The sequence below is a fragment of the Python bivittatus genome, unplaced genomic scaffold, assembly GCF_059951505.1.
Source record: "Python bivittatus isolate LINGU-HERP-01145 unplaced genomic scaffold, Pbiv_v1 ctg000020_np1212, whole genome shotgun sequence".
Taxonomy (NCBI): domain Eukaryota; kingdom Metazoa; phylum Chordata; class Lepidosauria; order Squamata; family Pythonidae; genus Python; species Python bivittatus.
In genome coordinates this window covers 80,534,873-80,561,603 of record NW_028277030.1, presented here as the reverse complement: position 1 = coordinate 80,561,603, position 26,731 = coordinate 80,534,873, and the positions used below count along the sequence as shown (strand labels likewise).

The 26,731-nt window shown below is 37.3% G+C and overlaps 1 protein-coding gene across 4 annotated transcripts in view; it reads left to right on the top strand.

Moving 5' to 3' along the window:
- The first annotated feature begins 126 nt into the window (after positions 1-126).
- TMEM242 (transmembrane protein 242) overlaps positions 127-26,731 on the top strand; it is a 43,207-nt gene continuing 16,602 nt past the window's right edge. For 2 of the 4 annotated variants that reach the window (XR_015796477.1, XR_015796478.1), the window contains exons 1-3: positions 127-496; positions 2,250-2,350; positions 6,502-6,639. Coding sequence is in view for 2 of the 4 variants with exons in the window: in XM_088142442.1 (XP_087998568.1) it covers positions 142-496; positions 2,250-2,350; positions 6,502-6,639; positions 14,786-14,800 (609 nt within the window). In the remaining 2 variants the exon portion in view is untranslated. Of the gene's footprint in view, positions 497-2,249; positions 2,351-6,501; positions 6,640-14,785; positions 14,816-16,323; positions 18,777-26,731 lie in introns of those variants that run through there. The other 2 variants (XM_088142442.1, XM_007442040.4) reach the window with 2 other exon arrangements.

Genomic DNA, 26,731 nt, shown 5'->3' with positions numbered 1-26,731 from the left:
CGGAACACATTTCTAGCCCGGCCACTGAGTTCGATGGACCTCCTAAAGCTAACTGGTTTTAGGAATGTATTATCCTACGTCACTTACACTTGGAGTAAGGCCCACTGATTCCAATGGGGTTTATTCCCTGCCCCTCCGCCAATGCAGAACCTAACCAACCACGGCCAAAGCTTCGAGGCTGACTCCACCATCTGCAGTTGCGCGGAGAAGGAAAAGCAGCCCAACATCCCCGGCGCGCCGCAATCGCTGATCCCGGCAGCACAAGGGCGCGAGTCCGCCTCCAGCCGCATCTCCATCCGGGTAGCTGCGGAGGGGAGGCTCGGCTACTTCCCGCCCGGCTCCGGAGCTCCTCCGAGTATGGGGCCGGTAGCCCCAGAGGCGGACGCGCAGGGCCCCCTTCTGGGGACCGCCGGTGCGCGAACGCTTCAGGCTTCGGGGAGCCCTAATCTCGACGCAACCCCGACAGAAGACGCGCAGCGGCGTTTCGTAATCAAAGGTTGACTGCCACCGGCTAAGTTATAAATACATGAAGAGGAGGGGCAGCTGTGGGGACGCCATGCTGCCGAGTTGTAGGGGGTCCTCCTGCTTGGGTTTCCTCCGTGGGCAGTTTTTGCACGGCGAGCGGTTCGCTCCTTCGTGTTGGAGGGACTCGGCCTAGCCTCACACTGAACCCTGATACCAGTTAAAACCTGCTTCAGTAAGAACCAGAGATCTGGGTCGCCCAGACGTTAGCAGGAACCATGGGGTGTTCTCTGCTTCTGATAGCGTAAAGTTCATTTTCATGGGATGGAAAAGAAAAGAAAAAAAACGGGTTTGCGTGCGTGCTGGAACCGAAACCATTTCAGCCTTTACTGATATAGGTGGATTTAATAGTTCAGCTATTTTTACCAGGTTCCCTCAACCTAGAACCCTCCAGATATTTTATATTCCGACTTTCAGCACCTCCTCCTCCGGCTCTGGAGATTATGAAAGTTGAGGCAAAGGCATCAAGCTTCAGTTTACCTTTTATTCTTAAGAAATGGCTAGAGAAGATGTGAATAAATGAATAGCTTGCAAGCCTATTTTATATAATTAAATCATGGCTCTTGTTTAGGGTTGTGTTGTGATGTTTGCTATATTGATGAGAACATTTTTACCCCTGAAAAAGAGTGCCATCTAATTGGCCATTAATTAATTCCTATGTATGAATAGCATTAGGACGTGGTACTTTATTGAATTCTGAAGGACAAACTTTCTGCTTAAAGAAGCTCAGAAATAGATAGATCTGTGTTAAGTTGACCAAAATAAACAGATTGATCAAAATAAACCTTAATTAGATACACAGTGTGAAAAATAGAGTTAGAAGTAAAAAAAATAAAAAACCGAATTCCTTCATTTTGGAAGATACAGAAATATGTTGGAACACTGCTTCTTTGGTGGGGGGACATCGTTTTTGTGTAGAGAGTTTGTTTTATGTGTAACCATCTTATAGACATGCAAATACTGGCAGTGTCTTTTACGAACGATGCAGGCAAAGTAGAGAGTTGGGAAGATTTTTTCCTTGGATGACTGCCTTTAATCACAAGCAAACTAAACTCTTGATTCTGCAGTAGTGCTCTTGGCTGTGTGGACCAGTGAGAGATCGGTGTGGGCCTGTCTTCTAGAGATGGGCTGTTCTCAAAAAATACGAACGTAAAAGACTAGTTTCTCTGACGTAAAGAGACCACAGCTGCAATCTCACCTGCTCTGTGGCCCAGCCTGAAAGTGAGGGTGGTCTTGCCTTCAGAGAAGGAAACTAGTGATATGTAGTAATGGCACCAGAAACACTTTAATGTGCCAGGTTACTGCTAATTGTACTTCTCGCCATTCTCCTTCCAGAGAAAAGTTGCCTTGTTTAGTGTTAGATGTAGAAAGCCAAACCCGTCCCAAATTCACACCTCTGCACTCAGAATTTGTACCATGCGCACACTTGGGACAGCACCTAACACAATCTCCAAAACAATCCGCAGATTTAAAATGCCACTTTGTGTTTATTATTATTATAGATCCTTTTGTTCTGTTGGTTTTAATCCTGTGCATTTGTAATAAATAAATACATAAATAAGCTATAATGTGCGTCATATTTTGGCAGTTGTTGTGACAGCTTGATAGCTTTTCCTCTGGAGAGCGCTCACAGTCTTTTGTTTCAAACAGAGATTTATGAATCTCCTTTTTTCATGATAAAAGGAGACTGATAATTTAATCTTTCCTTGCTTTCTCTCTGTTGGCAGGTGGACTTTTTCTTGCTACAGTTGCTACTGCAGGAATGCTAGCAGGTTTTGGTATGACACTTGCCATGACGAAAAAGAAAAGCCCCAATTGGTTCAATAAGGTTAGTTTATTTGAACTTTTTGTGCAGCTCTGATATTTCAAAAGTGTGTCAAAATGGAATAATAATAGTGGTGTAATATAGATATACTATACTATACTATACTATACTATACTATACTATACTATACTATACGAGTTACTATAGATTCCTGCTAAGAGAACAGCTGTTTGGAAAAGTTTTTTTTTTTTGGTAATTCACAAAGAAAATGTAGTTTAAAATGAAAGCTAAAATAAATGGAACAAACAGGGTTAGGTCTAAAGTTACAATCTCCTAAACACTGAATCATGAGGCATTTTATTGAACTCCTTGTTTTATGGGTGGAATACAGGATTTGTGAGATTAAGCATGATCAATAGAACAATGATTGGTATTATTTTCATTTTTATCAGCTGGAGTTCAGGTAACATTCCAGAGATCCAGTCCTATATCATTGATGTCATTGTAACACAGACTATTTTTTAAAATTTGCTAAACTTATATCCTGTTTTTTTCCACCATGAGGCTGTGTACAAAGAATTCTGAGAAAGTTTCCCGCCCAGGCACTGAACAGGTTCACAGGAGTTTAGCTTTATCAGAACTTCAGTGCCATGTGCCCTGTGACTTCCAATTGACCAAGCTCTGCTTACAGTAATCAGGTTTGCAGCTGAAAAAGATGGTTTCATCTCAGATTTTCAGGTGGTGAAAAGGCAGGGAAATTATATACAGAAAACCAAACAGAATTCTGTCTTTTCTCCCTACCCCCCCCCCAAATCTTCTCAGGATCATTACTACCAATGGCCCTGTAGGAACGATCCTAACTTTTTGTTTCTTTTTAAATAACATTGATTGTACCTCACTTATAATAGTATATATTGCTTATGCCTGTTTTGGGAAGATAGTTATCATGGAGAGTGGGATATAAATAACGCTTAATAAATATTGTTCTACACTTTATGTAAATTATATGATAAAAGGTGTTAGGTATATTTCAGGGTTAGCAGAAAACCAATACTATTTTACTATTATTGGAACTAATTATTATACATTCTGAAAGCCAGTTTGGTATAGTGGTTAAACACACTGAACTAGAAACTGGGAGACCGTGAGTTCTAGTCCTACCTTAGGCACAAAGTCAGTTGGATGACCTTGGGCCAATCACCTCTCTCAGCCCTAGGAGAAAGGCAATGGCTAACCACTTCCAAAAACCGTTGCCAAGAAAACTGCAGGGACTTGTCAATGTAGTTCCCAGGAGCCAAGAGTGATGCAAAGGCGTGAAGAAAACCTGTTCTGATTTGAGAAATATATGAATTCCAAAACAGGAAACTTGTTTAAATAAATCCACCCTAATTGAAGAACAGCAAAACAATTTTTAGTGCACTAATATTTTAGAGGAACAAATGTATTATTTCTGACCAAATTTTAGTGTTTTTCTACAGAATTGAAGGAATAAAAAAACAGTTGCTTATTCTTGTAAACTGAAATGAACTTTAATGCTGAAAATAGAAAATAGATGGGAGAACTATAGTTCTAGATACTGAATCTGCTTATATGAGACCTGTAACAGTGTATTCAGCATTATATGAAGTGCCAGCATTCACTAAGGAATAATTCAGCGATTCATGCATGAACCAATTCTAGACATTATAAACATTGGCATTAATTTATCTTTAAAAAAATAAACATCAATGACTAGAAAAATATCAATTGCAAGGATTACAGCTTATGGAAAGAACAAAACCAGAAGACAGTCCAGGGCACAGTTCTACATTTTTTCATGCTGATAGTACCTATAATTTAGCTGCTACTGTTGGAAGGAGAGGATAAGTGGGAGTAACTAAATGCTTCTAGAATGTTTGCTTGTCAACAGTAGTCCAGATTCTGCAGAATTCCAGCTCAAACTTCTTTGGGAATATGGCTACTGTATTTTGTTGCTGTTTTGCATTAGAAGAGGCAAAACTGGGGTTAAAGTAATAACCCTTTTTATTTAAGCAAACAATTGTTTTATCTTGCATATATTTTGGACTTACTTATTTGGATGTTTCCCCAAAGTAGACATACGACTGAAAGTATTTTCCTGTGTTCAATTATCCAAATTAGTTTTAACTGGAAGAGTGGCTTGTTCATTTCATAACAAATTGCCTAGCTGCTTGTTAATGTTGAGCAGTTCTGCTATTTCCATTCCTCAATTCTTCAAAAGCAGTCTGAAGTTTATTGATGATCCATCTTGCAAACAGAAAATGAGCAAGGAATAATTATCTTGCCCCAAATTCTGTAATCTTGGAGAAAGAAAGATTCCCTCCCTGTTTCCATGCAAAAGAGAAATAAAAGGAATAGCTTACACACAGCCTTCCATGTTCTTATTTCATATTGTGGTCTTTTGTCTAATTGTATGCAAAAAAAAAAAAAAGTCCATGTGGTCCTATAAGATGGGGAAACAGAGCTGCAAAACTGCCAAGCCACCTTTCCCCTTGAAAGACCTGTTAGGGCAACTGTAAGTAGGGTGAGGCAAGAATTCTTGAAAATGGGGAAGCGGATTGCCTAGAAATGTACCATCTCAAAACAACTACTAGTTTTAGGGTGGTTTTAAATATATCACAGGTCAGTCAGAAATTATTCAACTTAGCACTCAAATATAGACTTATGGAGATCTAGTATTGGTTCTGAACGGGTATAAAGTCTTTGATATGCAGGTACCCATCATTTGCCTCACACAGTTGGTATAAGGCATGAAAAAAAATGTGCCACATTGCTTATCCCACTAATTTTAATTTCTGCTAATTGATTAAATCTCTGTATGAATACCAGTGGACTTTGTATTATTCAGGAAGAGAGTGAAGAACCATAACTACGGAACTTTAAGCAGTAGTAAAATATACTTTCTAATCTTCAGACTATTTCTCTTAGATATACAAGAAACTGATAGCCTAGAATAGCTACATAAAAAAGAATTAATAAAGTTAGACTTTTTTCCTATCACATTTCTGCCCATGACCTGACATCATTTAGTAAAACAAGCTTTCAAAGTAATAAATGCTACCAAATGATCCATAGATTTTTTTTGGTCAAGTGTTCTGCTGGGACTGATGGTGGTGGTCTTATTTGAAAACACAGAAGTGCCCTGAGTTGATTAAAAAAAAAAAAGCCCTACAGGCAAATAATAACAACCATGTGACTAAAACCCTTTCTCTCAAAATCGTGGCTCCTGCCCCCTTTCATCAATGAGATCTTTTCTGTGCCGCTGGGAAAACTCCAAAATGTCTTTTCTAGCCATTTTTCAACACTTGTCTTGAGAGTTTAAGTAGTTTTTGTGCACATCATATGACAGCATTTTACTATGAATGACACAGTTATTGGAGTATTTTATATCCTCAAGGAGTTTTCTCATGAGCAGACATTCCTGAGCTAATAAACCCAGGCCAACAGTTTCCTATTATCACTCTTCTAAAGCATTCATTTTTGCAGAAATTCTCATACCATATTTCATTTTAACTCTCTCCTCATGATAAAAAGTTGAAAGAATGGTCATTTGATATATTGTCTCTGGATTCTTATCCTGTATGTAACAAAATCAGTTGTTGAGTTTTTTCACAGAGGGAAGGGCAATCCATGAAAAGGTTCAACAATAATAAAATGAACATTTAAAATAGCAGTATAAGATACTTTAATAGTAATCTAGTTCAGTAATTTGTGTAATCCTGGCCACTTCCCTAGATTGTATCTCTAAGCTACCTTTTACCAGTTGACTCTCTTCAGAAAGTTACTTAAAAGTCTGGTGAAGTTACCTACCTGCTGAAAAAGAAGCTGCTGAGAATAAGAACATTCACGGATCATACACTTATCCATGGCGGCCCATTTTTATCTCCCTTGTTTATCAATGCTCCTGTAAAGGAAACTGGAGACTTACATGTTGATATGCTCTAACTAGCATGTGAGTATTCACAGATTTTTAAAAGGATGTATTTTAGAGGAAGGGAGACGAAGAGTATTTTTTTCTCCTGTAACCATACTTTTTTTTAGTGGTATTAATATTTGGAAAAACTAAGACTCTTTACACAATCCTAGGGGAGAGTTAATATTCTCATTAGATGATTTCCTCAGTGCTTCCTGAAAGGGTTTATGTATGTACCCAGTAATTTGTTTCCCTTCATTTAAAAAAAATTTTTTTTTTCTAGGGTGTAATTGCCACAGCAGCTTTGCCTGAAAGTGGCTCCTCCCTTGCTTTACGGGCCCTTGGATGGGGTTCACTCTATGCCTGGAGTGGAGTGGCATTGATCAGTTTTACTATCTGGAAGGCTTTGGGTGTTCACAATGTAAGTATCTTGACTTGATGCTGCATATTTTGGTGCTTTAGAAATTCCATAAATTCAGTAATCATTCACATGTTTTTATTTGTGTAGGTGGCATAGTGTGTATGACCTTTTTTATAGATAGGGGAAAATTAGTAAGAAAACTGAACTGTGTAAGTCCCCCTCCAGGGAGCTCACGGTGTATATTTGCACGGGTCGCTCAATAAAATGGAGAACCAGCAGATAGCAAAGAAGAGGCATGGCTGAGAAAGCAGAAGGATGAACTAGATGAAAAGAAGGGATCAATATGGGGGAATAGTTAAATATGTATAGAGTCTGGGGTTTTTTTGTTTGTTTTAATTGCGACTTGGTGAGCACATTGCAGGAAACTATAAAGTGATGGGGCGGCTTGGTTTAGGTATGTGAACACAGCTATTATGGTTTCTTTGCTTATTTATGAAATTAGTACGCCACCAGTTCTTTCTAGACTCCAGGTGGGTTACACTAGCAAAAGTCCTACAATATAGTACAGTGTTTCTCAGCCTTCTCAGCCTTCCTCCAGCTTTGCTGGCTGGAGAATTCTGGGAGTTGAAGTCCACACATCTTCAAGCTGCCAAGGCTGAGAAGCACTGATACAGTAAGTTAAAACATCCAGGGCAAATCATCCCCCAAACAGTCAACCCCCCCTCCCGATACTCACTTGTCTCTTGCTGGCTGCTTCCTAGTTTGTTTACCAGCTAACAGGAGAAGATAAGTAAGGAGAACGAGACACAGACTTTAGAAGCTAGTTCGCCTGGAAACTGTGTCCCAGCTTACCCATTGTATGAAGGTGACCCTGTATTTTGTGGCCTCTTTGTTTTACAGAAGGCTTTTTTTTTAATGACTTTATTAGATTTTTTAAATAAAGAGACAGAAACTAACAAGAACTAATAATTCGGATAGAGAGTAGAAAAGAGAAAAAGGTTAAGAATGAAAAATAAAACAAGGTCAAAAGTGCAGAAAGAAAAAGAAGTGCAAAAGAAAAATGACTTCCAACTTTCTTTTACAACAGATATATGTATAAATTTGCTTTAAGCTCTTACTTTAAGTTTACAACATACCTTTCATTTGTTGTATTGTCTACTATTATTTCTAATCATCAAATCCATATATCGTGATTTGTTTTACAGAAGGCTTCAAGTTGAGATCTGTGAGAAAGCCAGATCTGTAAAGTGAGATAGGTTTAAAGCCTTCCATAAGTATATGTTGTAAGGGAATTTATTCAGTTTCTTCTCCCCTGCCCCCCCTGCTCCTTGCATTGCAGTATGCAGAACAGTAACTACTAATGTTTATTATATCAGGGCAACCAAATCTGGGCTATAAAAATGTGAATCATCACTTGATGGCAACAAAGAGTTAGAATTTTCCGTATTTCTTTGATACCATCTAGTGGCCATCTGTATTTTGACTGCCGAGATCTGGTAGCTGTAATACCAATACATCGTTCAAAATTCTCTTTTAAAACAAGTACTGGACATTTGAATTTTGTAGCAGTTCTTGGGGGGGGGGGAGTTGCCAGCAATACAGTATTTTTTGTCTAGAAGCTGCTTCTAAAGGTTTATACATTTATTGGCAGTAATTAGGTAGTTCTCAGGGGAATATAACAGTGGCTGCAAGATTCAGACTAACTACTTCTATTCTGCAAATCAAAAAAGTATCTTTATGAAAAATGTCTAGTTGCAGAGTTTGGTTTATTTATTTTTAAAAATTATATGGTCCCCCATCTCAGCAATGACTGAGTGGTATATAGGGGTGTGGTATAATTTGATAAACTCTGAATTTCTATAATCTGGGGATGAGCCATTAGGATACACTTTCTGTCCAATATTGAATGCTGTACTATGTAATTCTTCTCTGGTATTCTGAAACAGTACCTGTGGCAAGCAACATAATGTGTCCATTTCTCTTATCTTGAGCTATATTTTTTCCACATTTATCAAATGCTAGAACTGTAGTAAAACACTGCAGCAAGGCAGAGAGAGATTCAAATAACCTCCAGAAGATTTCTTCTGGTTCCATTGTCACTGGCTTTTAGACATGTAGCAAAGAGACATTTTTACTTTCAATAGGGTTTGAAGCTATCTTTGATTGGTTTGGCTATTTTAGTAATAATGTTGATTTATATTAGATCATATTTATGTAAGGTTGCTTATTGATTTTTTTAAAGTTTCTGCTGATCTCAGGAAGCTCAGGAGTAGGACATAGGATTTGGAGAATCCTATCCTATCCTATTACAGGATAGACTGAGAATTTTTTAAAATCCCAGAACACCCCAGTGGCATGCTACTTCTGTATTTTTGAACTCAAATAAATGTATACACTTACTTTTTTAATTGACCTGTCCAAATAATACTTTGCGGAATAATAGAATATCATCACTTGGAAACGCACTTACTACTGTATATGGGAATGTGGGAATGTGTAGGTGAAATTGCAAAATAATTGCAAAGGTGAAGTTATTGCAAAAGAGAGAGAAAATCAAGATATAATTCAGGAGCAGCAGAAGAATTATCCTTAAGTTCTGGGTACACCACTCTCCTTATGCACTTCTGCAGGATTTTTCCCACTGTCAGTTGCTGGACAGGAATAGCCGTTTGTGCACCACTCAGATTAAGGGTGAAGAGCCTGTGGTGCTCAAGATGTTGCTGAACTGCTGTTCCCAGCATCCCTCACCAATGATTACAATGGATGGAGCTGCTGGAAAGTATAGTTCAGCAGCACCTGAGGACTGCACTGCATTTAGCACTGCACGTGGCTATGTTATTGGTACAGTGTATCTGTTTTACTTGCCCTGTAAATCTAAAGAAAGAGTGAGATGTTTGTAGGCAAGGCTCTACACCTAACACATAGACTGTGGTGATTAGCCACAGGTGCTGCTTTGGGAGTAATTGTTATTTGCCCCAAATGGGTATGCGAACTAGCAGACCCAGTTGCACGCCAGAAATACTATACAAAAGACACAGGCAAAGTTCCCCTAAGGAATTAAGAAGAGGCAATTAACAGATTACATCATCATAGATTACCTTGGCTATTGAGAAAAATCTTGAAAGGAGAAAAATGATTCTAGTAAAAAGGATATTGCCATACTTACTTTTTTCAGTCTGATATGAAAAGAAAAAGAAGCATTTTCCTGGATAAGAGCTTTGGGGGTGTCAGAAGTTCATTTTTTATTTCATATACAGAAATCGGGTCTGTTAAATTGATGTATTGTTCTCTGCGGTAGTAAACATTATGGAAATAATAATGCTCTAGGGAAGAGGTAAGCTTTGTTGCTCAGGGCCATCAACATACATTTCTAAAAAGCAGCTGATCCTATAAAGCTGCATTAGCTGATCCTATAAAGCTGCATTAGCTGCTCTGATAAAAACACAATTTGATCATCTTGACATACAGTTTTCATTCCCCAAAGCCTTAGGAAAAGGTCCTAACTGGCTCAAAGGGATCCTCACTGCTGCTGAATTGAAATGGCAAGAATTCACAGGAGCTGATCAGTGTTCCCTCCGGCAGAAATTGGCATCCGCCTGGTGTCCCACACTCTTTACACCTGTAGTTCATGTTACGTTTGTTCATTGATTTGAGGAAAGGTTGAAGGGTTACTGTGTCAGGGGCATATAAGAGCTGCTCCTCTGCTCAATTGAAAAGATGGCGTGGCACGGATGGAGTTTATTGGGACAAGGAGAAGAGGCAGGAGTTCTACCAGTAGAAATCTGGGCTCTGCAAGGCTAGAGCATTGCAGTCCAAAATCACCTTCACAAGGCTTTCAGTCATCTCAGCTGCCCAGTGGAGATGATGAAGTGGGATCACAGAGATGTGGTGTCCCTCCAAGAATGGCACAAAGGCTGCATGTGAGGGTAACCTTAGACTGGATTCACACAGTGCTTAACTATAACAGGTTTTATTTTGTTTTTGTTTAGCAGGTTATGTGAACCCAGCAGTTGTGGTTTACTCAAAAAATCATGGATGACACAAACATTTAGCATGATATGTGAGTCCAGTCTCAGTATGCACCTTCTAGCATAGGAAATAAAGAGAATACAAAAAACCCTGCAGAGTTTTATCTTTGAGATGTAAACTATTCTAAAATGATCAAGGGAAATAACTTCAACATAGAGATCTCACACACTTATCCCCAGCTGAACCTGGAGATGTGACTTACAAGGAGCAATACTGTGTAAAATCATATAAGAAAGGATTTGGTGTTCTTCAAATCGACCATCTGTCAAATGGAGGCAGGATTATGGAAAAAAAATAATTTGGCTACCAGTAGACATTTAGCAATCATACTCACTAGCTACATTATGAGGTACAATGATTACAACAGCTGTTTAAGCCAAAAGGCAATGAGAAAGAAAATTGGAATGGTCCCCAGCCCAACCCCTAAAGATATTACGCATCAACACTGTTGGCACAAATGTTGGGGCTGGGTAGAATAACTGTAGGTGCTCTGATTACCTTAGACCGCCTTGGCCCTAGGACCTTCAGAGACAGAGCATAGTGTCCATTATCATTTTATCATTAAATAGCCTTTTATAAAATAAGTCTTAACAGGGAAATCGACTTAAGATGAAAAATAAAAATAAGAAATGATGCTGAAATTCATCTGGGATGCAGTTGAAGAAGACTCCTTGGAAAGTGCTTCATTGCACCATAGCTATATCTGCTGGCAGGAGAGGAAATGGGACAAGCTGAAGAACTCTTCTTCTCAGATGTTTGTTTATTTTTTTAGTTTTAGATTTTGATGCATTGTCTTTCTTTGTCATCTCATACAAAATAACAGATTAATGGGGAAATTATTACATTTTCAATATTCAGAATTTTAATAACTCAAGGCATTAACCAGATATAAAACTTTTAAAACGTGGGCACTTTACACTAAAGTAAATTGCCTTGAAAGAAGATGTTGAAGCAATGGGAAGTCATAGACCTGTTTAACCAATTTTCTACTTCAAATGAATGAAGAAGAAAAAGTTCTAGAGAAGGAGGAGGTACTGTGGGTCAACCCCCCCCCCCCAACCCTACTGGACCAGGATTTGGATGTAAACCTGTTCTAAATAGGACTGCTATATATTCTCTGTGCAAGACTGAGTTCACAGTCTGGAGTGACCATGTACTCACCTTTGCCATCCAATATTGTGATGTGGGGTCCAGGAGGACTGCTTTTCTTCAGATTTGCTAGTGCAGCTACTGAATCCTTTTGAGATTAGATCTGGTCACAATCATACCCACGTGAGTTGCTTCTTCTACAGTGCCCCCCTAGAAGATGCCTCAGAAGTTCTACTTAGTTGAGAATGCCATTTCCCTCAAATCCTTTTGGTAGCAAAATGTTGAGATCATGTGACCCCTTTACTGTGTGTATTGACCACTTCTGTTTATGGCAAGATGTTGATTATCCTTAGAGTTCTGAACTCCTTGAAGTACTTTTTATTGTGTAGATCTGCCTATCTTTAATGATCTATTAACGGGAGGTACACATTTATTATTGCTATTGTTTGCTGAATAACATTTGATAGCAAAGTAGCTGAGAACTTTGAAATATGGAATTCCCTCTTTGAGAAGCAAATCTGTATTCTTCTATCCCTTATGGCATTTGAAAGCAGTTCTTTTCTAAGAATCTTTTAATTTACTGGCTGTTAAATTATGATGATTCTTTTTCTGTTTCTTGCTTATGTTTTTAGTCTTAGTCGACTGGGTTCACTTAATGACTAGCTTATTTGAAAGAACAGTTTTTATCTAACTTGGTACGCTGAGTTGTGTGGCAAAAGTACAAATTGTGGAACATAGGAACAAATGGTCCTGAGATACCTTCATTATTTAGTCTTACATTAAGTAGCCAGCAAGTAAGTACATTATCTTGCTATAGTTAACTTGTTTTTCAGATATAAGGAACATCATGATACTTTAACATGTATGTTGAGCTGACACATATTTCCAGCCACCTGTAGCGTGAAGGTATATGTGCTGAGTAAATGGAAAGTGTATATAAGTTCCCAAAGTTGAATTTGGGTTGTGAGATAGCCAAGCTCTCCTGGGCTATCTCTCTTAGTTCCTTCTCCTATAGCCTCATGCTAGCTTTGACTTTTATATTGATTTGAGAAGTAGGAAATAAAGGATACTATTACTTTACCTCTTTTCTACCCTGATGGACCAGCATGGTTTTTTGTAAAGGACAAGGACATGGGTCAAAGTTTGCCAAGCAACTGTATTCCTAAAATCAAAATAAAATGTCCACTGAATCCAAAGTGTAAAATTGCCCTGCTTAAGATTTATCTGACACTGTCCTCTGCTCTCCAGAAATGTTCATCCCATAATATTTAGGACGTCAGTCTGTTTGAAAATTTACTGTGAAAGAGTGAGAGATGAACTGTACAAAAGTTCTCATGTCTTGAGTCAGCAAAGGAGTAAAACATTTTTTTTTTGTTGTTGTTTCACAATAATTGTGGGCTAATTGCAAGGATCTTCACAAATCTGTTACTTTAAAGGAAGATACATAATTGTGACAATCTTTGTGCCAGTTTTAATTTAGTTGTCATACAATGATAATAGCTACATTATATCAACAGAAAGACCACTTGATAGAAATGTGTAATAGTTTTCCAGCAGTTACAGCAGAATTGTCGTAATTTATTTTTAGCCAGAGGAAATAAGAAATGTATCTTTGTATTTAATTAAAGCTGCAGTTGTAACACTTGCCAGCCATAGGAACATAACTTTCCCTATTTGCCTCTCCTAGCTAATGTTTTTGTTAAAGATAAAAAAAGAAGAAACAAAATAGCTTTCATAATTTGTAGTGGTCCACCGCAATTAGAAAGCAACATGAAATAAGTAATAAAGGCTCTTTTGATTATGATAGTCTTCATAAATCAATTTTGTAATCACTTCACAAAGCAGATACTATCATTTATTTTATAGCAAGGATGAGTCATAAAATATTTATGATCTTAAAAAAAAACAAATTACTATGAGAACTGCACACATACAGATGGTGGGTGCAAACCAGAGTGGGGAGGGATTCTGTGACCTTATAATATATCATCTTTGTGACAAAATTCATAATGTCTTGGTTTTGTATACATACATTAACCTTTAGAACTGCTGTGAGTAGGAAGGCATTGTGTACTTCCACTGTGTCTAATTAAAAGGGAAATTAATTGTTTAACCTTATTTGTTATTTACAGCCTGCCCAATTTGGTGAACCAGAGTATCTCCCCATGATTTAAGAATCAAAACATTTTTTAAAAAAGAAAAGAAAAATCACAGTTTTTGAAAGCCAGGAAACAGCATTTCTACAGCAGGTACTACATGTGCCCAATGCCAGCATTGGCATTGGTCTCCACATGGCTTTGAAGTCAGCCCTGACCTAGGCAGGAGAAAAACAGGCTGTAGTCATAAGCTCTGATGAGTTTGTATCCTGGAGTTTTCTAGACACAATTCAAGAGTGCTGTTTTTAATATCACAAGTGTCAGATGACTTGTACCTCCCTTACCTAACCTTCCCCATAAATCTTTAAGGTGGTTTGAAGGCAGATTCTTGGTTGTATCACCCGCCTGCAAGCAGAGTTTCAGCAGCGAAGACATGGTCTCGGTCGCTGCCTCGTTCTTATCTAGCTCTTTTTTCTTAGGGGTTAACCAAATCCACAAGCCTGATAATTTTCCCTTTGGGGTCTGGCATTCATCAGCTTATGTTAAACAGCTTACCTTAAAATGAGGTAATTGGCTAATTAATTCCGTTTTAATTAGCATCTGATTTTGTTTTTGTCATTAAAAAAAACTTGTCACCTGCTCCAAGCCCTAGAGATGGAGTGCAACTGAAACTGAAATATAAATTGCACTGGAAAAGAAATAAAAGTTACCAAGATCTAAGGTGGCCTCTGCAGAATTTCATAAAGAGGGAGCAACTCCTTAGCATTCCTCTTTCTCTCTTTCTTCCACCCCATTCAAACTAGTATGAACAGATGCCTAATTACTCTGCAATAGCACAGTTTGGGTTCTCTTCACCTGCTTTGTGCCACTTACCTACTTTTAAAAGTCAGAATGGAATAAAAATGCTTTTAGAGAGCCTTTATTTTTGTTTGCTGATGAAGGATTGTTAGGTTAAAATGGGAAAAAATAATGGTTATCTCTAACTGTTACAGATCTTGATGTGCTAAAAGTAAGTAAAATCCTTTTTATGGTAAAAAGATTGACAGTTTGAAGTGGATTGATTGTTCTGTGTATGTCTTTCCCAAGGAAACGAACTAAGATTTTTCTTTCTTTCTTTGGGCAATATAAGAAAAATGTTAGTTCGCAAAGTGAAGTTCACTTCAGAGAGTTGTCTTCAAAATTACTGACATGAGAAGACAAATGTGTGGGATGCAAATAATTCACGTCAGCCTAAACTAAGAAATAATGATGGGCTTCACATTTTTGGTGGTTTATCAGAGAAAGTAATGAAATTAATGCTCACTTTTTAGTGTGGTTTTAGGGAGAGATAAGATTTGCTTTCCTGCATTAATGACTTGTTCCCTGTTCTTATATACTCATATCCTGTCTTCCATTATGCCATTTCAAGTGGAATCCATGAAGTTTCCAGCCACTGTTTTGTTCAACTATTGACCTGAACCTAACTCCTGAGCTTCCACAAGGCTGCTGCTAAATCCACCCAATTAGACCTTATTAATTTCTCCCTTTTGAAGAACACCTTCGGGCTTGAAACTGGATTATGATGATGATTTCATGTGTTTGGGGGTCCCTTCCTATACAAAAGTACTCATTCACATACGCACATAGTAAGAAGGAGAGAAAGGAAAACTAAAATAGCCAGAACACTGTTCATCCCATGTTCACATGGAGAAGGCCTGGATGGAGAGAGAGAGATTCAATAGGCTCCCAAACCTTCTAATGAGAAGCATCTCACACATCTCAGGGGAAGGACCAGGGCAGAATTTAGGCACCACCATAGAGGAAAGCTGCATGCAATTGGTCACTTGGTGGTTCAAGGCACCTGCAGGAAGACCTCCCCTGGCCCCCAAAGTAGCAAAGATATTCAATCAGGTATCCTGGACCCAGGTTGTTCAGGGTCTTATATGCCATAAGCAAAACCTTAAACCTGACTTGCTAGTTAATTAACAGCCAGTGCAGTTGCTTCAAAAGAGGTGTAACTTGTATATGCACTCAATTCATTAACCAGCCAATCCTAATCATAGGGGTCAATTGGGCCTCTAATTTTGATGATAGTGCAAGAGCATTTGAATGTTAACTTTGTATTTATTTGTAATTAAGAGATTGTCTGAATCTCTTTCATGGTTTGCCTTAGCTAAGGTGCAACTACATATTTATTATACGTAATATTAACCAGATTTCTTTATAGCCAGGAGTTTAAACCCACTATAAGAACTGATAATTTTTATAAGAAGAATTCACAATCTTGCTTGTCTTTCATTTTGGTTAGTTCCAAGCAGGAGTACACTACTTCATAGTTACACAAAAGAACCAAATGTGTACATGCATTATTTTGTTCCTGTTGGTGAATAAGGAAAGAAAATATGTCAACATAAAATATCTGCAAGCAAACCTTGGATTTTTATGTATGTTTACTCAAAATGGATTGGGGGGGGGAGAGAGTACTAACACTGCAGTGTACTTATGATTTGATGTGGTGGTTTTATGTTTATTTCTTTATCTTTTTTTTTAGATGAATGAATTTCGGAACAAAATGCAATCATTATTTCCATCAGTTCCAAAAACTGCAGTAAATTCTGTTGAATGGGAGGATGTTTGGAAATCCAAGTGAACACTATATGGAGGAATTTGTACTAAGCCTTATAAAGTACAGAGGAATGAAAATATACCTATTCGTAATGGTATGCAGTCAGTAGTATCAACACTGCCCCCTTAGTTTTCCAGGCAAGGGTCAATTTTACTCTTAGTGGTTTTGACTTCAGTGGTGATAAGTGCAGAAAAAGGTTAAAAAGTGCATGAAGCTTGGTTTGAAAAAGCATGCTCAGTATGTTGCAGTAAAACAAAGAGACTAACCCTGAAGGATGAGTTGTTGACCAAGTTAATGGGTAATAGTAACCTTATGTTATTCTCTCCAACACTGATTCATAGTGGTTTTTACAAGAAGGTATCAACCATTAAAGCAGACTGAACACATTGAACAATGTGAAAAATTTAATAGACAAATAAAGTGATTGTTATTAAACCTTACTCTCTGTTCACTGGATTAGCATGAGCCATCAAAAGCCAACACTATAAAGATTCTCAGTGCAAAGAAAAATACAGCATGGTGGGTCTAAGTAGCAGTCCATTTATGACACTAGTCACAATCCAAAGAAAAGAATTACTAGGCCTCTGCGGATCTCTGATTTGCTCTCCAAATTCTGATGGAATCTGAAGAGAGCAGAAGTTTGCTCTTCTGAGCAAACAGTCTCTTGGGTTGTAGTAATTGAGAATGACATTCCAATCAGAGACAAATAGTCCTGAGCATTGGATAGTTGTTCCAAAGTGAGTGTGGAAATGGAGAAGAACCAAACCCTTTTCAAGTTTTAGTGCACCAAACAAGCCTAAACCAATATCTGGGACTAGCAATGGCTAGTTAGGAAGGAATTGGACAATACTCATTTGGTGATATTCTTGGCTGTACTAGGATAGACCTAAGAGTTTAGCAGCTGAAGAACAGCTGAGCCATTTCAGTGCATTAATATGATGAACTGGGAGGAGACCTTTAGATGTATCAGGCACTGGGATAAGTGATAATTTTGAAGTAAATCAGATCTAAGAACAGCATAATTTGAGCCAGGAGGTTATCAGACTGCTGGTGCTTAATATCAAAAAGGTTGCAAAACTATTTAAACCTATCCCAGGGGGAAGCTGACAAGAAGAGGAGAGAATCTGATCTGGGGAGAATCTTGTCTGGAGGAGGAGGTGAAAATTATTCTGATTGTTCCAAGTGTAAATCTAGGAAATAACTACAATCAATTAAAAATTAAGGGTAAAGGTGCATGCCAGAAAACAACAACAACAGGGAGATACCCTGTAAGGACCCTCTGAGCCAGGATGGACATTTGTGTGTTTAACACTAGAGAAGAACATGGATATAAAAAGCATTACAGATACCCAATGGGATGAAGAAAATGAATGGGATATAGCTTTATCATAGTACAAACTTTATAGGAAATAGAAGGACATGCCACTGAAGGGGGTGTCACCTGACGTGCTAAAGAAGGCACAGTTTTCCCATAAACTTCCATAACACATGTTCATGGTATGATGAAGCACCAGATTTCCACTAGGTCAAAGCTTGTGCCTTAGAACAGTTGATAAGGAGCCTCTCACAGTGACAGAGATGGCTGTTCACTATTTTTGGAGTCCCCAGAGACATTCCTTGACTACCAGTGCTGGGACCAGCAGTGAAGAGAAAGCTCTACTGCTCTCCGCATTTGAGATGTTTTGCACAATCTGATTGGCCTCTGTATGACTCATAATGCTGAACTACATGGGCAGTTGGCCTGATCCAGCTAGGCTTTATTCTTGTTCTTACTAGCAAACACAACTGGCCTCCATTAAAAATGTCAGATGAAACACAAAGTGTTCCCTACTGACAAACATTCTGCCAACCACATGAAATTAGATTTAATTTTCACCAATTTCCCTTGCAGCATCAATGTCCCTTAGTCCAAGTGTGCTCTAATGGAGCCCCCAACTTCAGAAAAATGTTGAAAATTGTGCCTTCCCTCATTCTGTCGATAAGTCTTCCATTCTCAAAGGAAAAGTAGTTGGTTTCTACCTGATAGTACTGCTTCTTCGGAAGCACTAGAAAAAAGGAACCAACTGGTATGAGGCACTTTTTCTGAATGGCCAGACCAGTTTTCATTTTTGACAAGACTATTTGGGAGCCCCAAAGAGAGAATGCAGAGGAATTTCAGCTAATGTGAATTATGAGTCAATAACCTGGAAAATGTGAAACCGTGATTCTAAAACAATGTTTTAATTGTAAGCCACTTAAATGCTGCCATCTGGAAAAATAGTTATTCTAATTGTTTAAAATTAATGCGACAGAAGAGTAGGGAGTGTATTTTGCTTTTGTGCCCCTCCCATATTATTAAGTTACTTAATGGACTATGCATTAAAAAAAACCAAATCTTATTCTCTCTGTAGAATGTTTATTTGACTATGTTATCTGAATATTCCTAACTTAATGGTAACCAGTTTCATCTCTTATTTCGTCACACTTGTCCCCTCAAACATTAAGTACCTGTAATCACCTGATTTAACTAAAAGACATTTTCATGTACTTCAGAAGGCAAATTGTGTACGACATCCCCTAAGCTCTGTTTCATTGATTTGAGCACTAGAAAAACTAGTGTTTTCCTGATTACATATATGAAAAAAAAATCAATAATTGTTGCTTAGTATATTGGATTCATTTATATCCTGAAATTAGGAACTCTAGTGCACAAAGGAGCTTTGTGTATGAAGAAGAAAATGAGCACAAAGAAAATGTTGTTCACCCTGAATATTTTCACGCATGCGAAGCCTTGATGATTTTCTTGGTCTGTTATCACTGTCATGTGTGTTTTTAATTAAAAAGGACACTTTGTTAAAACAGCCTTCCCAGCATATCATCTCCAGATGTGTTGGAACTACAGCCCCCAGAATTCTCAGCTTTTGATCACGCTGGCTGAAATTCTCTGAGTGCCTGTTCTGAAACATCTGGAGAATGTTTTAGGAGGTTAGGAGGGCTGCCTTAGCTGGACAAGCAACGATCTGCCTCACTATAATTTTATTTGTTTATTAAAACCTGATCCAGAATGTGTGGATCAGTCACTTTTGAGTCAGTTTTTGACTAGACCCTGCAGTTTTCTTGGCAAGGTTTTCAGAAGTGGTTTGCCCTTGCTTGGTTCCTAGGGCTGAGAGAGAGTGACTTTGTGCCTAAGGCAGGCCTAGAACTCTCGGTCTCCTGGTTTCTAGCCTGGTGCCTTAACCATGACCCCAGCCTGGCTACAGAATGCATTGAATCAAATAACTCTGGGTGCATCTTGTTTTACCTGGGTAGCCCTGCTCCTTTGGGAGCTGTATTGGCTACTGGCTGATTTCTGGGTGTGATTTAGGGTGCTGGTTGTCACCTTTAAAGCTCTACTTTAAAGGTCTCAGGACCTGGCTATCTTCAGGATCACCTGCATTAGTGATTTCTGTCAATCCAATAAATTATGTAAGGGAGGGCCTCTTCAGGTGCCCACTCTGAAAAAGTGTTACCACCAGGGGCCATTGTTGCCTTTTTCTATGGATGAGGTCAGGACTATATTGATATTTAGGGAGGCCATTAAAACTTGGCTTTTCCAGGAAGTCTTTGTGGGGTGATGGAGAGTTGGATTCCTCCTAAAGAAAGTAGTTATTAATTATTGGGATGAGAGTTGGGTGTGAAATGATATAAGATAAATGTATATTATTTTGTTATTCATTTTATTGTTTATTTTTAAGGTATATGGTGTTATTATATTTTTAATGTTATTGAGTTGGAGTCTGTACCACCTGGAGTTGGTTTTATGACTGAAGTGGCATACAGGTCTGAGAAATAAATACGTGGAAGTCAATATGGTATAGGCATGTCCCCCTGCAATTCCTTATTGGTTAAAAATTACTGAGAGCTGGTAGTTAAAGGTGCTGGACTAGAAGACAGGAGCCTCTGTGTTCTAATCCTGTTTTAGGCATGGAAGCCGTCTGGGTGATTTTGGGCTAGTCATTCTCTTCCAGCCCTTGGAAGAAGACAGTGGAAAACCACACTGAAAAATCTTGCCAAGAAAACAGCATGAACTTGTCCATGTAGTTGGCAGAAGTCAAGACTGACTCAGAGGCACAATCTATTTACTGTATATAGATATTATTACTGTGCTGAACTATATTCCTAGGAAACTAAAGATGTTAATGCTTTCTTAGTAGTTTTAAAAAATGGATACTTTCAATTGATGAAGAACTTTGGATATATCAGCATTGGACTGTTGGAAAAAAGATGATTATGTACTCATGGAAGAATGCTTGTGTTCCAGTCTCTACAAATTGACTTAACAAAATTTATCAGGTTTTATCCTTTAAATTAGCTTTAAAGAGAAGCAAGACCAGGAAAATGATTCCATAGGGTTTAGGTTTAATTCATTGTTTAAAAACTAAATTATATTGGTGCAGTTGAAGAAAGTTATGTAATTTTAATAGCGAGACATATATTTTTCTTCATTTATATTTAGAAATAGATATAACTTAGGTGTATGTTTTTTAGTTTTTAGGTTTATTTAGTTCAATTGTTTTAAAAGTTGTTTTGTTTGCTTTCTTCATTTTTAAAAATCTTTTTTTTTCTGTATTCCCCTCCCACTTGATATTTTAGAATAGGTTTTCTTCTCTCTTTTGTTTTTTAGGGTTTTTTTTAGTCCTTTTTCCTGTTTTTTATTTTATTTTTTTACTATATTGTTTTTGTATAATAGGTTTCTTTAAATATATAATTGCAAACTAATAAATACATTTTAAACAAATGTTAACTTTTTAAAGCATAATACAATTACTTGAAAAAAAATCTCATCAGTGGATTCCCTGTCGATGACTTGATTTAGAAATGCTGCCATCTCTGGATATGAAAGAATCAGGAAGCTAGGTTACAACTGTTCAACTGTTTTTTAATACTTAAGATAGGCCTGCAGTTGGTGAAGATTACGTTTATCAGGATGAGTAAGGAAAGCCATACTTAACTATAGATAGTGCTCAAGTGATCCACAAAATAACGTGATAGTGACCAGTGCTACAAACTGGATTAAGACATAGAAGAAATGACTTAAAATCTCCACCCCGTATTACAGCTATGAGAGAGGTGACCTTGAGACTACTGTGACTAGTATAGTTGAACCAGAAAAGTACAATCTATCCCTCGGTCATTTAGCATCTACCCTCCAAATCAGGTGTTCCCTTGGAATCTCTGGGTCTATAAATGCAGATTATTACTTTTAAATATGGCCATGTTGACTGAGAATGCTGGAATGTATCTGGAAAACATCAGTTTGGGAAATGCTGATATACATTACTATAATTCTTCATTCATTCTTAGCTCAGGTATTCTAATGCGTAAATTTACACTAAAATTGCAGCCTCCTTTTTTCCTCAACAAACTATTGTTAATGCTTTTATTTCCTAATAATTTTGAAGCTGCCAAAATAATCACATTTTGGTAGAAGATTACAGCGAAAGGTGCATTGTCTTTGTTCTAGAAGCAATTTAATTTTAATTTCTTTAACAACAACAAAAAATGGTGTGACTTTGTGCTTTCAGTGATCACATTCAATTTTATTTCCTGATTACTCATGAGCTCTTAAAGAAATACATTTTGTAATGGAGATTATAGATAAATTTCAGCAGATTCATCATCACACAGAAAAAATTAGGGAGGTAGTATTGACATTTGTAGATATATAAATTTAATTAAAATGTTGTTAGTGTTTTTGTAGATATATATATTTAATTAAAGTGTTAGTGTTTTAATCTGAAACTTCACAAGGTTAAAAAATAGTTATTCTTTACCAAATTTTAATATCTTTTTTATTATCTGAAGTTCTCTGGAAAACGTACTTGGTTTATGAAACAAGCCATGATTACTGTGATATTTCCACCTGAACAATGGAAGTGAGTACTGTGTCAGGCCAATTATAGAAGCAACTTCATACTTCCAATTTCTAATAGTTTTTCTCACTGCTAATTGATACTAATATAATTTTTGGAACCCAAATCTAGAATACCATTTCCAAGTCACTGTCTGACCCCCAAAGTCTGTAAAGAAGAATTAGAAAATTATTCCTCCTTATTTCATGGAATTTTATACAAAGATGTATACTTCAAGGGTATAACTTTCATCAGTCCTTTCCAAGTTAAATTAAAATATGAACTGGAACATGCAAGGTTTCACTAATCAGAAAGATAAATGGAGTAGTTGTATGATGCTTGGCTAGCATCCGTAGCTATTATAGCTCTGTCCTGCTTATCAAGAATCAACTAAAAAGCAGGTGCATTCTGCATACCCAGTGAATAGGGTCTTAGCTGAAATGTTTGCCTCTCAAACTGACCTCAGTAAGATTAAGTCCACTTGACCAAGTAAGCCATAAAAATGAGATCTGCTCTACAATTAGAATAACATTCAGACCACACTGTTTGTTTACTGGATCTGTAAAAGATTGACCTAGTAACTATATCTCAGTCTATTTGATATGTATGAGGTATTGAATATTTTATAATGACTATGCTTGTGTTCACTGAAAGCAGCAGCTTCAAAAGCTTGCATGTGTGTGCACGTATGCATGCACACACACAGTAATTAAAATATCAAATTATTTTTTACCTACATAAACACGGAATAAGTTTGGATTTCTAAAGGCTGTTTTGAAGACTTACCTGGCTGTTAATATTCCAGGTGTCCTCTCATAATTTTTTCAAAGTATATTTTTAGACTGAATCTTGAGACAGACAAATAATGAATGTTAATGTTTCATGTGAAGAACTAGAAGCAGAATTCTAAAGAGACGTTAACAAAAGGTGCCGAGGAACACATCTGTGAGCTATCAGAAATTCTCAGTGAAGTGTAGGCATGCATTCAGAACACATCAGATGTTACTAGAACATTATATTCTCCAAAAGGGAAGAGATAATGTATCAATATTTGACTTTGATGGAAGCTCAGGCATTATTCCATATGTTGTATCCTAGCTCAAAATTAATCTTGGCTGAATACCACTGCACATTAATTATCAACTAGGACGGAATCCAACTGGCTTGCTTTCATATGTGATCTACACAGAAAGATGGTAAGGTTTTAAGAACATCATTAAGAATTGTTAAAGCTAATGTGTTAATATAGCTCATTTCTAAAGACCTTCATAAGGTTTGTCTATGTCTGTTCATTTCCATAAATCTAGAAAGATACAGGGTATTTGAATAGGATTCACAGATTAAAGCACCAAACTACACCGTAGGTCTATTTGTTATTATGAATACACTATCTACCTCACCATGGACAGTAGATGGAATTCTGGCTGAGGTTTTAACCCATGAGAAATTTATTGTGGTAATGTGTTATTTGAGGCGAACAACATCAGTTTTTGAAATACATTTCTTCCTCTGAGCTCAACCAATCCACATCTCGTTCCCCCTCTTGAACAGCTGATTGAATCAGAACAGTATATCTGATAATGTTGCATAAGAATGTGCCCTAAAGGAAAATTGCACTATCTCATATAAAAGGTAAAGAACCAGGGGTGTCTGTGGGGAGGTGGGGGAAGGGGTGGTTTGAAGAGTCATGATGGTGGCTGTAACCATGTCATTGAGGCCCTGCCCCCTTTTTACATGTGATATACATACAAAGGAGGAAGGACTTTGATTACATGGCCACAGATGCCAACTTGACTTTTTTGACCCTCCCTCCTGCAGATGCCCCTGTAAAGGACAAGGAAAAGGGAAAAATCACAATAAGATTACCCCAGATTTTTAAAGATTCATAGACACTATTCCATTGAACCTTGGCACTGATATTTCAGAAGTCTGGGTGCTGTTTTTTTTTTAATTTTAAGATGTGGGAGATACACAAATATATACATACCCTTTGGTCTTGACTTGTATGACATTCATATTTTTTAATTGTTTAGGAGGATGCTACTCATACAGCATTAGGCACATTTTCCTTTTGAAGTCATCAAAGATGTCCCAGGCTTCTCCTTTGAAGAACAAATACTATAACTTCAGCCCCTGGAGGGCTGCATTATTCTGCCAGTACAACTTCATGGAAATTGTGATGGTAGGAATCACGGTCTCCATAGAGCAGAATGATAGGCAGATGTTCATAGACCCCCAAGGGACATCTGAAAACAGTGTGATGATTCCTCCTCATTTCCAAATACTGGATTCCATTAATAAAGACCAATCTATGCTGAATTCTTCCTCGCTACGCCTTCCCCATGTTAAATAGTTGCGATTGCTGTAGTTGTAACTGCAGGAAAACAGCCATTAACCACAATCATCTATTTACTACAGAGACAATATCCTAGTGTTTGAAGGAGATGATGGACGTAGTTACCAAAGGGACGCACAATAGTCTCTGCATAGAAGAGTGAAACATTCTATGAAAACAATTACCGTTTCCTGTAAAATCTGTTTCTTCAATGTAATAATACTAATCAAGGCCTGAGACAATGCTGTTTGGCAAACAAAAAGCTGAGCGCTCTGAAAACACTCAGATTCTTTCTTTCTTTCTTTCTTTCTTTCTTTCTTTCTTTCTTTCTTTCTTTCTTTCTTTCTTTCTTTCTTTCTTTCTTTCTTTCTTTCTTTCCCCCCTAGGAAAGATCAAGACCTCCAGTGGGGCTTGACATTAATAGTTTAAATCCCCCCACAGAGAAGGTTTGACTTCAAATCTGCATTCTGAAATATCAGAGTAATTGGAAGTCTGAATCCACAGGACTCCCAGCCTGCAATTTAGCAGATTGGTGTGTCATGAAAGGGCAACACATTGTTAATTATTTTACTTAAGTTTATTATTGCTGAGATTTTCTATATCACTTGCCAAATTTGATGCAACGTACAATGAATTAGAGGAGATAAAGCTATTTGGTTCCCCAACTCAGGCAATAAAATCTTCAGATGCCCTATGTAACTGCCCGAGTCATTTTAGAGTCAATTCCTATTATCAAAATTCAGGGTAGCAAATATCTCACTTGTAAAATGCCTTGTGAAGTTTTGAGCTTATATGAAATTTGGCAGATGAAGAAAAAATGGCATTGTAAAGAGATGGATTTTGTCCAGCCACATAAAAAGGTCAATGGAGAAAAAAAAATTGCCTGTTAAAGTCAAGCTTAATTTCAGGCAATAAATTAATTCTAACATATTTGATCAATAAAATAATATAATAAAAAATGACATGATTGCCTTGGCGATCATGAACATTGCAATGCATCTATATACATAATGGGCTGTACAGGCTTTCCTTAGACTTTTACTGTATGTAACTGTCTATTTCATGCTTTCAAAACTTTTCAGTCAGTGGCTTCTCCTTTGCTTTTATACATTTCAGAAATAAATACAAATGTGTTAAAAACTACTTACGTTCCATTCAGATATTATGTAATAAATTTCTGATCTTACAGAACTACTTTTGCTCCTCTTGCTGATGTTTTTGTAAATTATATTTGTCTTTCTGAACATTATGTTTGCTATAAAAGAAGCAGTTTCTCTCAGAAATATCTTGAACAAAGAACTGGGACATAGAAAGCAACTCAATTTGCCTAAGTTACTGTAGCCCTGTGAGCACTAGTGGAGGAAAGCTGATCTTAATTGATTTTCCTGTGAAATTGGTAGCTCCCCCCACTTATGCAGCTGAATAATTTCAGTCTTACTTTATCCATTTCCCCTTTTAATTCATGTTTGCTTTAGAAAACAGCTTTCTATTGGCAAAGGATGTCACCTTCTATTAAACAATATGCTGTCATTCATTGTCCATTGCCTGCCTTTCTTTCCTTTGTTTAAAATTAGAAGTTTAAGCTTAAAAGGCTCAGAAATCATCTTATTGCTTTCAGAAACCATATTCAGCATTTCCAATTTAGCTACTTCTTGGTGTTCAGGTGGGGCAGGGTTTTGCCATTTACGTATTACCTGAAAATCTGGTACGTTAAAAGAATTGGCAGCTTTTGAAAAATGATCAGCCGGAACCTGCAAACAAGTACAAGAACTATTTTCTGTCTCGGAAATTAGAAATGATGGGCCAGGCTTTGCATAGCTCTTGATTTTAGTTCGGATGAATTCTGGTCTTTACAAAAAGCCAGTACAAAATGGAAACAAAAGTTCTCTATCTCATTTTACTTCATTTCAGAACAATCAGTTCTGCTTAGTTTTAATGATAAAGTTTATCACACATTCAGAGCATCTTTGCCATTTCAAAAATTATATTAGTATTTTAATAGTTTTACAGTTACATTCGTTGCAGCTGATTGTCCTTCAGCCACTTTGAGGATCCTACAAGAGTGGAAAGGTCGTATGCAAGTATTGAAAGAAAAGAGAAAAAAGTAACACACACACACACATATCAG